Source organism: Petromyzon marinus, unplaced genomic scaffold, assembly GCF_048934315.1.
Source record: "Petromyzon marinus isolate PM22_M1 ecotype Great Lakes invasive population unplaced genomic scaffold, UKy_Petmar_22M1.pri1.0 PM_Scaffold_197, whole genome shotgun sequence".
Classification (NCBI taxonomy): Eukaryota; Metazoa; Chordata; class Hyperoartia; order Petromyzontiformes; family Petromyzontidae; genus Petromyzon; species Petromyzon marinus.
Window position 1 is genome coordinate 48,697 of NW_027423165.1, and position 15,445 is coordinate 64,141.

The following is a 15,445-nucleotide window of genomic DNA, read 5'->3' on the forward strand; positions in this document are numbered from 1 at the left end:
TATATAGTAGTGTGTGTGTAGTGTGTGTATATACAGTATAAGTGTGTGTAGCGTGTATATACAGTATAAGTGTGTGTAGTGTGTATATACAGTATAAGTGTGTGTAGTGTGTATATACAGTGTAAGTGTGTGTAGTGTGTGTATATACAGTGTAAGTGTGTGTAGTGTGTGTATATACAGTATAAGTGTGTGTAGTGTGTGTATATACAGTATAAGTGTGTGTAGTGTGTATATACAGTATAAGTGTGTGTAGTGTGTGTGTATACAGTATAAGTGTGTGTAGTGTGTGTGTATACAGTATAAGTGTGTGTAGTGTGTGTGTATACAGTATAAGTGTGTGTAGCGTGTGTGTATATACAGTATAAGTGTGTGTAGCGTGTGTATATACAGTATAAGTGTGTGTAGCGTGTGTATATACAGTATAAGTGTGTGTAGCTTGTGTATATACAGTATAAGTGTGTGTAGTGTGTATATACAGTACAAGTGTGTGTAGTGTGTATATACAGTATAAGTGTGTGTAGTGTGTATATACAGTATAAGTGTGTATAGCGTGTATATACAGTATAAGTGTGTGTATAGCGTGTGTGTATACAGTATAAGTGTGTATAGCGTGTGTATATACAGTATAAGTGTATGTAGCGTGTGTATATACAGTATAAGTGTGTATAGCGTGTGTGTATACAGTATGTGTGTATAGCGTGTGTATATACAGTATAGTGTGCATAAGTTGACCGTGTACAGTATATGGTGTATAGCACTGTGTACAGTATAGTCTTGTACAGTATAGTGTTTGTAGTATATGTGAAGTACAGTGTTGTGGCGTGTGTGTATACAGTGCGTTCTGTGTATACAGTATGGAGTGTACGGTGTAGTGTTTATACAGTATATTCTGTAATTGTGTGCATGCCATACAGTGTTGCCTTGTATAGCATGTGTGTACAGTACAGTGTGTACAGTATAAGGTGTATGTACAATATAGTCTACGTACAGTTTAGTGTGTGTACAGTATAGTCTGTATAGTGTGTACATGTATACACTATATCGCACATTCAATGCAGTGTATAGCGTGTTTGTGTACAGTATGTGTTGTGTATAGCATGTGCATATACAGCGTGGTCTTACACAGTACAGTGTGTATACGGTAGAGTCTTGTGAAGTACAGTGTGTATACGGTATGGCGTGTGCATATATACAGTATATTGTGTGCAGCACATTTGTGTACAGTTTAGTGTGTACAGTATAGTGTTTCGCATGTGTATGCAGTACAGTGTGTGTACGGTTATAGTGTGTGCATGTTACAGTGTGGTGTGCGTACAGTGGTCTTGCGTGTACAGTATAGTGGGTATAGCATGTGTATACAGTACAGTATGCATATACAATGTGTGTACAGTATATTGATTGTACAGTGCTGTGTATACAGTATAGTGTGCATACAGTATACTGCCTATATGTACAGTAGTGCCTTACAGTGTTGTGTCTATATACAGTATGGTGTGTATACAGTATAGTGTATATGTGCAGTATGTGTTTATACAGTGTGGTGCCTATATACAGTATAGTGTGAATACAGTATAGTCTATATGTACAGTATAGTGTGAATACAGTATACTATATATGTACAGTATAGTGCATATACAGTGTGGTGTCTGTACAGTACAATGTGTACAGTATAGTGTCTGTGTACAGTATGGTGCCTCTAGTGGTGTCTATATACAGTATAGTGTATACAGTATAGTGTCTATGTACAGTATGTTTATACAGTGTGGTGTCTATATACAGTATAATCTGTATATAGCATGGTGTATATACACAGTAGTGTGAATATAGCATGTGTGTACAGTGGAGTGCCTATATACAGTATCGTGTGTACAGTGTGGTATATACAGTATAGTATATACAATAGAGTGGCTATATACAGTATCGGCTGGACATAGCATTGTGTACAGTGTATTGCCTGCGTACAGTCGGTTGTGTACAGTGGGGCGTGTACAGTATATTGTCTGGACAGTATCGTACGTGCAGTATAGTGTCTATGTACAGTATAGTGTTTTTATATACAGTATGGGGTGTACAGTATAGCGTGTGTGTACTCTGTGCGCATTGTGTAATCTGTGTACCTGTGCGTGTCTTGTGTGTCTGTGCGTGTCTGTGTGTGTCTGTGCGTGTCTTGTGTGTCTGTGCGTGTCTGTGTGTCTGTGCGTGTCTTGTGTGTCTGTGCGTGCATGTCTGTGCGTGTCTGTGTGTCTGTGGCTGCCCGTGTGTGTCTGTACGTATCTGTGCGTGTCCGTGCGTGTCCGTGCGTGCGTGTCTGTGGGTGCCCATGCGTGCGTGTCTGTGCGTGTCCGTGCGTGTCCGTGCGTGTCCGTGCGTGTCTGTGCGTGTCTGTCCGTGTCTGTGCGTGCCTGTGCGTGCCTGTGCGTGTCTGTGCGTGTCTGTGTGTGTCTGTGCGTGTCTTGTGTGTCTGTGCGTGTCTGTGCGTGTCTGTGGCTGCCCGTGCGTGTCTGTGCGTGTCTGTGGGTGTCTGTGGGTGCCCGTGCGTGTCTGTGCGTGTCTGTGCGTGTCCGTGCGTGTCTGTGCGTGGATGCCCCAGGCTTTGGCTTCGTGACGTTCGAGAGCGAGGAGGTGGTGGAGAAAGTCTGCGACATTCACTTCCATGAGATCAACAACAAGATGGTACGCAACCACAGACAAAGCTCCCCCAGGTAGCCTCCAGCAGGGCTGTAGGGGCAAGTGCTGTTAGTAGTAGCGAGTAGCACCACCTATGATACACACACAGATAAAGCTCCCCCAGGTAGCCTCCAGCAGGGCTGTAGGGGCAAGTGCTGTTAGTAGCACCACCTATGATACACACACAGACAAAGCTCCCCCAGGTAGCCTCTAGCAGGGCTGCAGGGGCAAGTGCTGTTAGTAGTAGCGAGTAGCACCACCTATGATGTACACACACAGACAAAGGTCCCCCAGGTAGCCTGTAGCAGGGCTGTAGGGGCAAGTGCTGTTAGTAGTAGCGAGTAGCACTACCTATGATGCACACACTGAGGGGGTGGGTGGCCAGCACCACTCCCGGCCGCCTTTGTCTCCCCCAGTGCTAGCGAAGTTCACTTCACCACCACCGTCACTTCACCACCACTACACCACCACCACCCCACCACCACTACACCACCACTACACCACCAACACCACTACACCACCACTACACCACCAACACCACTACACCACCAACACCACTACACCACCACCACTACACCACCACCACTACACCACCACCACTACACCACCACCACTACACCACCACCACTACACCACCACTACACCACCACCACTACACCACCACTACACCACCAACACCACTACACCACCACCACTACACCACCACCACTACACCACCACTACACCACCACCATTACACCACCACCACTACACCACCACTACACCACCACTACTACACCACCACCACTACATCACCACTTCACCACCACTACACCACCACCACTACACCACCACCACTACACCACCACCACTACACCACCACTACACCACTACACCACCACCACACCACCACCACCACACCACCACCACTACACCACCACCACTACACCACCACCACTACACCACCACCACTACACCACCACCACTACACCACCACTACACCACCACCACTACACCACCACTACACCACCACTACTACACCACCACCACTACACCACCACCACTACACCACCACCACTACACCACTACACCACCACTACACCACCACTACACCACCACTACACCACTACACCACCACTACACCACCACTACACCACCACCACTACCCCACCACCACTACACCACCAAGGTGGAGTGTCTCACCTCTAGGTAGACTCAGCCTACACTGTGTGTGTGTGTCATGGTGGAGTGTCTCACCTCTAGGTCGACTCAGCCTGCACTGTGTGTGTGTGTGTCAAGGTGGAGTGTCTGACCTCTAGGTCGACTCAGCCTGCACTGTGTGTGTGTGTCAAGGTGGAGTGTGTCACCTCTAGGTCGACTCAGCCTGAACTCTGTGTGTGTGTCAAGGTGGAGTGTCTCACCTCTAGGTCGACTCAGCCTACACTCTGTGTGTGTGTCATGGTGGAGTGTGTCACCTCTAGGTCGACTCAGCCTACACTCTCTGTGTGTCATGGTGGAGTGTGTCACCTCTAGGTCGACTCAGCCTGAACGCTGTGTGTGTGTGTGTAGGTGGAGTGTGTCACCTCTAGGTAGACTCAGCCTACACTCTCTGTGTGTCATGGTGGAGTGTGTCACCTCTAGGTCGACTCAGCCTGAACGCTGTGTGTGTGTGTGTAGGTGGAGTGTGTCACCTCTAGGTCGACTCAGCCTGAACGCTGTGTGTGTGTGTGTGTGTCACCTCTAGGTTGACTCAGCCTGCACTGTGTGTGTGTGTGTAGGTGGAGTGTCTCACCTCTAGGTCGACTCAGCCTGCACTGTGTGTGTGTGTGTGTGTAGGTGGAGTGTGTCACCTCTAGGTAGACTCAGCCTGCACTGTGTGTGTGTGTCACCTCTAGGTAGACTCAGCCTGAACGCTGTGTGTGTGTGTGTGTGTCAAGGTGGAGTGTCTCACCTCTAGGTCGACTCAGCCTGAACGCTGTGTGTGTGTGTGTGTAGGTGGAGTGTAAGAAGGCTCAGCCCAAGGAGGTGATGTTCCCACCAGGGTCAATCCGTGGCCGTGCCCGGGCCATCCCATACGCCATGGACGCCTTCATGCTGGGCATGGGCATGCTGGGTAATGGAGCATGGGCGGGCTCGCACGGCATGCTGGGTAATGTGGCGTGGGCGGGGGGGGGGGGGGGGGGGGCTCGCACGGCATGCTGGGTAATGTGGCGTGGGGGTGGGGGGCTCGCACGGCATGCTGGGTAATGTGGCGTGGGTGGGGGGTGGGGGGCTCGCACGGCATGCTGGGTAATGTGGCGTGGGGGTGGGGGGCTCGCACGGCATGCTGGGTAATGGTCCGTGGGGGTGGGGGGGCTCGCACGGCATGCTGGGTAATGTGGCGTGGGCGGGCTCGCACGGCATGCTGGGTAATGTGGCGTGGGCGGGCTCGCACGGCATGCTGGGTAATGTGGCGTGGGGGGGGGGGGGGCTCGCACGGCATGCTGGGTAATGTGGCGTGGGCGGGGGGGGGCCTCGCACGGCATGCTGGGTAATGTGGCGTGGGTGGGGGGTGGGGGGGGGGCTCGCACGGCATGCTGGGTAATGGAGCATGGGCGGGCTCGCACGGCATGCTGGGTAATGTGGCGTGGGCGGGGTGGGGGGCTCGCACGGCATGCTGGGTAATGGCGCGTGGGCGGGGCTCACACGGCATGCTGGGCAACGTGAACTCGAACTCGCTGCTGAAAATGAAAATGAGTGAAGGTCTAAAAATCCAAATGGGGACCAACATTATTCACCGTGACGAAGTTTTTTGGTTTTTTTTGCGGGGGTGTGGGTTTTGATGGCGTGTCCAAACCCGCCTGCAAATCCGCCCGCCATGATGCCGACCGACGTTGTCGTCACCATGGAAACGTCACCCTACTCGGTGTCAGGGTGGTGGAATCACTCTTTTTTGGGGCACGTGTTAAAGCCAGGCAGCGGTCCGGGGTCATGGTGAAGGAGTCGCCAATCGAAGTAGGGCTGGACGATCCGTCGGTCTCAAATCGCTATCGCAATTTGAAACAGCGCGATTGGCAATTTGCAAAGACCGCGAATTTTTTGTTGTTGTTGCGCTTTCTTTGTTGGTGGTGGTGGTTGTGGTGGTGGTTGTGGTGGTGATGGTGGTGGTGATGGTTGTGGTGGTTGTGGTGGTGATTGTTGTTGTTCGTGGTGGTGGCGATGGCGGTTGTGGTGGTGATGATGGCGGTGGTGGTGGTGATGGTGGTTGTGGTGATGGTTGTGGTGATGGTTGTGGTGATGGTTGTGGTGGCGATTGTTGTTGTTGGTGGTGGCGATGGTGGTGGTGATGGTGGTTGTGGTGATGGTGGTGGTGATGGTGGTGGTTGTGGTGATGATGGTTGTGGTGATGGTGGTGGTGGTTGTGGTGATAGTGGTGGTGGTGATGGTGGTGATGATGGCGGTGATGGTGGTGATGGTGGCGGTGATGGTGGCGGTGATGGTGGTTGTGGTGGTGATGGTGGTTGTGGCGGTGATGGTGGTTGTGGCGGTGATTTTTGTTGTTGGTGGTGGCGATGGTGGTTGTGCTTGGTTGTTGTTGGTGGTGGTTGTGGTGGTGATGGTGGTGGTGATCGTTGTGATGATGGTGGTGGTGGTGATGATGGTTGTGGTGATGGTGGTGGTGATGATGGTGGTGATAATGGTTGTGCTGGTTGTTGTTGGTGGTGGTATTGGTGATGGTGGTGGTGATGATGGTTGTGGTGATGTTGGTGGTGGTGATGATGGTTGTTGGTGGTGGTGGTGATGATGGTTGTGGTGATGTTGGTGGTGCAGGCTACCCCAGTTTTGCAGCTGCGTACACTGGCCGGGGCTATCCAAGCCTTCCTCCTGCTTACGGATATCACTTCCCCGGTACTCACCACGACACTCACCACGTCACTCACCACGACACTCACCACTCACCACGACACTCACCACCACGCTCACCACGACACTCACCACGACCACACTCACCATGACACTCACCACGACGCTCACCACGACACTCACCACTACACTCACCATGACACTCACCACTACACTCACCACTACACTCACCACCACACTCACCACGACACTCAACACGACACTCACCGCGACACTAACCACGTCACTCACCACAACACTCACCACGTCACTCACCACTACACTCACCACGTCACTCACCACTCACCACGACACTCACCACGTCACTCACCCACCACGCTCACCACCACGCTCACCACATCACTCACCACGACACTCACCACCACGCTCACCACCACGCTCACCACCACACTCACCACTACACTCACCACCACGCTCACCACCACGCTCACCACTACACACACCACCACGCTCACCACCACGCTCACCACCACGCTCACCACCACGCTCACCACTACACACACCACCACGCTCACCACCACGCTCACCACCACGCTCACCACCACGCTCACCACTACACACACCACCACGCTCACCACTACACACACCACCACGCTCACCACCACGCTCACCACCACCACGCTCACCACCACGCTCACCACCACCACCACGCTCACCACCACGCTCACCACTACACACACCACCACGCTCACCACCACGCTCACCACCACCACGCTCACCACCACCACGCTCACCACCACCACCACCACACTCACCACCACGCTCACCACCACACTCACCACCACGCTCACCACCACACTCACCACCACACTTACCACAACACTCACCACCACACTCACCACCACGCTCACCACCACGCTCACCACCACGCTCACCACCACGCTCACCACCACGCTCACCACCACACACACCACCACGCTCACCACCACGCTCACCACCACGTCACCACCACGCTCACCACCGCCACCACGCTCACCACCACACTCACCACCACACTCACCACCATGCTCACCACCACGCACACCACCACACTCACCACCACGCTCACCACCACGTCACTCACCACCACGCTCACCACCGCCACCACGCTCACCACCACACACACCACCACGCTCACCACCACGCTCACCACCACGCTCACCACCACGCTCACCACCACGTCACTCACCACCACGCTCACCACCGCCACCACGCTCACCACCACACTCACCACCACACTCACCACCACGCTCACCACCATGCTCACCACCACGCACACCACCACACTCACCACCACGCTCACCACTACACTCACCACCACGCTCACCACCACGCTCACCACCACCACACTCACCACCACGCTCACCACCACGCTCACCACGTCACTCACCACCACACTCACCACCACGCTCACCACCACGCTCACCACCACGCTCACCACGTCACTCTTTCTCTACCCAGGATTCCCAGCGGCCGCAGCGTATGGTCAGGTGACTGCGGCAATGACGGCACGTGGAGCGGCGGGTAAACAGCTCACCCTGACACTCACCACTAGACTCACCACTACTCACCCTGTCGCTCACCACTAGACTCACCACTAGACTCACCACTAGACTCACCACTACTCACCCTGACGCTCACCACCACTCACCCTGACACTCACCACTAGACTCACCACTACTCACCCTGTCGCTCACCACTAGACTCACCACTACTCACCCTGACACTCACCACTAGACTCACCACTACTCACCCTGACGCTCACCACTCCTCACCCTGTCGCTCACCACTAGACTCACCACTACTCACCCTGACACTCACCCTGACACTCACCACTACTCACCCTGACACTCACCACTACTCACCCTGACGCTCACCACCACTCACCCTGACGCTCACCACTACTCACCCTGACGCTCACCACTACTCACCCTGACACTCACCACCACTCACCCTGACACTCACCACTACTCACCCTGTCACTCACCCTGTCGCTCACCACCACTCACCCTGTCACTCACCACTAGACTCACCACTACTCACCCTGACACTCACCACTAGACTCACCACTACTCACCCTGTCGCTCACCACTAGACTCACCACTACTCACCCTGACGCTCACCACTACTCACCCTGACACTCACCACTAGACTCACCACTACTCACCCTGACACTCACCACTAGACTCACCACTACTCACCCTGTCGCTCACCACTAGACTCACCACTACTCACCCTGACGCTCACCACTCCTCACCCTGTCGCTCACCACTAGACTCACCACTACTCACCCTGACACTCACCCTGACACTCACCACTACTCACCCTGACACTCACCACTACTCACCCTGACACTCACCCTGACACTCACCCTGACACTCACCCTGACACTCACCCTGTCGCTCACCACTAGACTCACCACTACTCACCCTGACGCTCACCACTAGACTCACCCTGACGCTCACCACTACTCACCCTGACACTCACCCTGACACTCACCCTGTCACTCACCACTAGACTCACCCTGACACTCACCCTGACACTCACCCTGACACTCACCCTGACACTCACCCTGTCGCTCACCACTAGACTCACCACTACTCACCCTGACGCTCACCACTAGACTCACCCTGACGCTCACCACTACTCACCCTGTCGCTCACCACCACTCACCCTGACGCTCACCACTAGACTCACCCTGACACTCACCACTACTCACCCTGACGCTCACCACTACTCACCCTGACGCTCACCACTCCTCACCCTGACACTCACCACTCCTCACCCTGACGCTCACCACTACTCACCCTGACGCTCACCACTACTCACCCTGACACTCACCCTGACACTCACCCTGACACTCACCCTGACACTCACCCTGTCGCTCACCACTAGACTCACCACTACTCACCCTGACGCTCACCACTAGACTCACCCTGACGCTCACCACTACTCACCCTGACACTCACCCTGACACTCACCCTGTCACTCACCACTAGACTCACCCTGACACTCACCCTGACACTCACCCTGACACTCACCCTGACACTCACCCTGTCGCTCACCACTAGACTCACCACTACTCACCCTGACGCTCACCACTAGACTCACCCTGACGCTCACCACTACTCACCCTGTCGCTCACCACCACTCACCCTGACGCTCACCACTAGACTCACCCTGACACTCACCACTACTCACCCTGACGCTCACCACTCCTCACCCTGACACTCACCACTCCTCACCCTGACGCTCACCACTACTCACCCTGACGCTCACCACCACTCACCCTGACGCTCACCACCACTCACCCTGACACTCACCACTACTCACCCTGTCGCTCACCCTGACGCTCACCACTCCTCACCCTGACACTCACCACTAGACTCACCCTGACGCTCACCACTCCTCACCCTGACGCTCACCCTGACGCTCACCACTCCTCACCCTGACACTCACCACTAGACTCACCCTGACGCTCACCGCTACTCACCCTGACGCTCACCGCTACTCACCCTGACGCTCACCACTCCTCACCCTGACGCTCACCACTCCTCACCGCTACTCACCCTGACGCTCACCGCTACTCACCCTGACGCTCACCACTCCTCACCCTGACACTCACCACTAGACTCACCCTGACGCTCACCACTAGACTCACCCTGACGCTCACCACTACTCACCCTGACGCTCACCCTGACGCTCACCACTAGACTCACCCTGACGCTCACCACTACTCACCCTGACGTTCACCACTCCTCACCCTGACACTCACCACTACTCACCCTGACACTCACCACTCCTCACCCTAACGCTCACCACTAGACTCACCCTGACGCTCACCACTAGACTCACCCTGACGCTCACCGCTACTCACCCTGACGCTCACCACTCCTCACCCTGACACTCACCACTAGACTCACCCTGACGCTCACCACTAGACTCACCCTGACGCTCACCCTGACGCTCACCACTAGACTCACCCTGACGCTCACCACTACTCACCCTGACGCTCACCACTCCTCACCCTGACACTCACCACTACTCACCCTGACACTCACCACCACTCCTCACCCTAACGCTCACCACTAGACTCACCCTGACGCTCACCGCTACTCACCCTGACGCTCACCACTAGACTCACCCTGACGCTCACCACTAGACTCACCCTGACGCTCACCACTCCTCACCCTGACGCTCACCACTCCTCACCCTGACGCTCACCACTAGACTCACCCTGACACTCACCACTAGACTCACCCTGACACTCACCCTGACGCTCACCCTGACACTCACCACCACTTCTCACCCTGACGCTCACCACTCCTCACCCTGATGCTCACCACTCCTCACCCTGACGCTCACTGCTCCTCACCCTGACGCTCACCACTAGACTCACCCTGACGCTCACCACTCCTCACCCTGACGCTCACCACTCCTCACCCTGACGCTCACCACTCCTCACCCTGACGCTCACCACTCCTCACCCTGACGCTCACCACTCCTCACCCTGACACTCACCACCACTTCTCACCCTGACGCTCACCACTCCTCACCCTGACGCTCACCACTACTCACCCTGACGCTCACCACTAGACTCACCCTGACGCTCACCACTCCTCACCCTGACGCTCACCACTCCTCACCCTGACGCTCACCACTATACTCACCCTGACGCTCACCACTCCTCACCCTGACGCTCACCACTCCTCACCCTGACGCTCACCACTCCTCACCCTGACGCTCACCACTAGACTCACCCTGACGCTCACCACTACTCCTCACCCTGACGCTCACCACTCATCACCCTGACGCTCACCACTAGACTCACCCTGACGCTCACCACTACTCCTCACCCTGACGCTCACCACTAGACTCACCCTGACGCTCACCACCACTCCTCACCCTGATGCTCACCGCTACTCACCCTGACGCTCACCACTAGACTCACCCTGACGCTCACCACTCCTCACCCTGACGCTCACCACTACTACTCACCCTGACGCTCACCACTAGACTCACCCTGACGCTCACCGCTACTCACCCTGACGCTCACCGCTACTCACCCTGACGCTCACCACTCCTCACCCTGACACTCACCACTAGACTCACCCTGACGCTCACCACTACTCACCCTGACGCTCACCACTAGACTCACCCTGACGCTCACCGCTACTCACCCTGACGCTCACCACTCCTCACCCTGACGCTCACCGCTACTCACCCTGACGCTCACCACTACTCCTCACCCTGACGCTCACCACCACTCCTCACCCTGACGCTCACCACTCCTCACCCTGACGCTCACCACTCCTCACCCTGACGCTCACCACTAGACTCACCCTGACACTCACCACTACTCACCCTGACGCTCACCACTCCTCACCCTGACGCTCACCACTCCTCACCCTGACGCTCACCACTCCTCACCCTGACGCTCACCACTCCTCACCCTGATGCTCACCACTCCTCACCCTGACGCTCACCACTACTCACCCTGACACTCACCACCACTCCTCACCCTAACGCTCACCACTAGACTCACCCTGACGCTCACCGCTACTCACCCTGACGCTCACCACTAGACTCACCCTGACGCTCACCACTAGACTCACCCTGACGCTCACCACTCCTCACCCTGACGCTCACCACTCCTCACCCTGACGCTCACCACTAGACTCACCCTGACACTCACCACTAGACTCACCCTGACACTCACCCTGACGCTCACCCTGACACTCACCACCACTTCTCACCCTGACGCTCACCACTCCTCACCCTGACGCTCACCACTCCTCACCCTGACGCTCACTGCTCCTCACCCTGACGCTCACCACTACTCACCCTGACGCTCACCACTAGACTCACCCTGACGCTCACCACTCCTCACCCTGACGCTCACCACTCCTCACCCTGACGCTCACCACTCCTCACCCTGACGCTCACCACTCCTCACCCTGACGCTCACCACTCCTCACCCTGACACTCACCACCACTTCTCACCCTGACGCTCACCACTCCTCACCCTGACGCTCACCACTACTCACCCTGACGCTCACCACTAGACTCACCCTGACGCTCACCACTCCTCACCCTGACGCTCACCACTCCTCACCCTGACGCTCACCACTATACTCACCCTGACGCTCACCACTCCTCACCCTGACTCTCACCACTCCTCACCCTGACGCTCACCACTCCTCACCCTGACGCTCACCACTAGACTCACCCTGACGCTCACCACTACTCCTCACCCTGACGCTCACCACTCATCACCCTGACGCTCACCACTAGACTCACCCTGACGCTCACCACTCCTCACCCTGACGCTCACCACTCCTCACCCTGACGCTCACCACCACTCCTCACCCTGATGCTCACCGCTACTCACCCTGACGCTCACCACTAGACTCACCCTGACGCTCACCACTCCTCACCCTGACGCTCACCACTACTACTCACCCTGACGCTCACCACTAGACTCACCCTGACGCTCACCGCTACTCACCCTGACGCTCACCGCTACTCACCCTGACGCTCACCACTCCTCACCCTGACACTCACCACTAGACTCACCCTGACGCTCACCACTACTCACCCTGACGCTCACCACTAGACTCACCCTGACGCTCACCGCTACTCACCCTGACGCTCACCACTCCTCACCCTGACGCTCACCGCTACTCACCCTGACGCTCACCACTACTCCTCACCCTGACGCTCACCACCACTCCTCACCCTGACGCTCACCACTCCTCACCCTGACGCTCACCACTCCTCACCCTGACGCTCACCACTAGACTCACCCTGACACTCACCACTACTCACCCTGACGCTCACCACTACTCACCCTGACGCTCACCACTCCTCACCCTGACGCTCACCACTCCTCACCCTGACGCTCACCACTCCTCACCCTGATGCTCACCACTCCTCACCCTGACGCTCACCACTCCTCACCCTGACACTCACCACCACTCCTCACCCTGACACTCACCACCACTTCTCACCCTGACACTCACCACCACTTCTCACCCTGACGCTCACCACTACTCACCCTGACACTCACCACTACTCACCCTGACGCTCACCACTCCTCACCCTGACACTCACCACTAGACTCACCCTGACGCTCACCACTCCTCACCCTGACGCTCACCACTCCTCACCCTGACGCTCACCACTCCTCACCCTGACACTCACCACTAGACTCACCCTGACGCTCACCACTCCTCACCCTGACGCTCACCACTCCTCACCCTGACGCTCACCACTACTCACCCTGACACTCACCACTCCTCACCCTGACGCTCACCACTACTCACCCTGACACTCACCACTACTCACCCTGACACTCACCCTGACGCTCACCACTACTCACCCTGTCGCTCACCACTCCTCACCCTGTCGCTCACCACTCCTCACCCTGTCGCTCACCACTACTCACCCTGACGCTCACCACTAGACTCACCCTGTCGCTCACCACTCCTCACCCTGACGCTCACCACTCCTCACCCTGACGCTCACCGCTACTCACCCTGACGCTCACCACTAGACTCACCACTACTCACCCTGTCGCTCACCACCACTCACCCTGACGCTCACCACTCCTCACCCTGTCGCTCACCACTCCTCACCCTGACGCTCACCACTCCTCACCCTGACACTCACCACTACTCACCCTGACGCTCACCACTACTCACCCTGACACTCACCCTGACACTCACCACTCCTCACCCTGACGCTCACCACTCCTCACCCTGACGCTCACCACCACTCCTCATCCTGACGCTCACCACTCCTCACCCTGACACTCACCACTCCTCACCCTGACACTCACCACTACTCACCCTGACGCTCACCACTCCTCACCCTGACACTCACCACTCCTCACTCTGACACTCACCACTACTCACCCTGACACTCACCACTACTCACCCTGACACTCACCACTACTCACCCTGACACTCACCACTAGACTCACCCTGACGCTCACCGCTCCTCACCCTGACGCTCACCGCTACTCACCCTGACACTCACCACTAGACTCACCCTGACGCTCACCACTACTCACCCTGACGCTCACCGCTACTCACCCTGACACTCACCACTACTCACCCTGACGCTCACCACTAGACTCACCCTGACACTCACCACTACTCACCCTGACGCTCACCACTACTCACCCTGACGCTCACCACTCCTCACCCTGACGCTCACCACTCTTCACCCTGACACTCACCACTCCTCACCCTGACGCTCACCCTGACACTCACCACTACTCACCCTGACGCTCACCACTACTCACCCTGATGGTCTGTCTCTGTCTGTGTGTCTGTGTGTGTCTCTGTCTGTGTGTCTACACTCACCCTGTTTGTCTGTGTGTGTCTGCGTGTGTCTCTGTCTGTGTGTCTACACTCACCCTGTCTGTCTGTCTGTGTGTGTCTGTCTGTCTGTGTGTGTGTCTGTCTGTGTGTGTCTGTCTGTCTGTGTGTGTCTCTGTCTGTGTGTCTACACTCACCCTGTCTGTGTGTCTGTCTTTGTGTGTCTATCTGTCTTTGTGTGTGTCTGTCTGTGTGTGTGTCTGTGTGTGTGTCTGTGTGTGTCTGTCTGTCTGTGTGTGTCTGTCTGTGTGTGTCTGTCTGTGTGTGTGTCTGTGTGTGTCTGTCTGTGTGTCTACACTCACTGTGTGTGTCTGTCTGTGTGTGTGTCTGTGTGTGTCTGTCTGTGTGTGTGTCTGTCTGTCTGTCTGTGTGTGTGTCTGTCTGTGTGTGTGTCTGTCTGTGTGTGTCCCCAGCCTTCCCAGACTATGGTTTATACACTCACCCTGTCTGTGTGTCTGTGTGTCTGTGTGTGTGTGTGTCTGTGTGTGTCTGTGTGTGTCTGCATGTCTGTGTGTGTGTCTGTCTGTGTGTGT

At 55.8% G+C, this 15,445-nt stretch overlaps 1 protein-coding gene across 4 annotated transcripts in view; it reads left to right on the forward strand.

The window, feature by feature from the left end:
• LOC116958452 (RNA-binding protein Musashi homolog 2-like) overlaps positions 1-15,445 on the forward strand; it is an 85,490-nt gene that overhangs the window by 42,316 nt on the left and 27,729 nt on the right. For 2 of the 4 annotated variants that reach the window (XM_076063817.1, XM_076063821.1), the window contains exons 6-10: positions 2,591-2,673; positions 4,642-4,795; positions 6,457-6,534; positions 7,990-8,052; positions 15,326-15,340. In XM_076063817.1, coding sequence (XP_075919932.1) covers positions 2,591-2,673; positions 4,642-4,795; positions 6,457-6,534; positions 7,990-8,052; positions 15,326-15,340 — 393 coding nt within the window. The remainder of the gene's footprint in view (positions 1-2,590; positions 2,674-4,641; positions 4,796-6,456; positions 6,535-7,989; positions 8,053-15,325; positions 15,341-15,445) is intronic. The other 2 variants (XM_076063820.1, XM_076063818.1) reach the window with 2 other exon arrangements.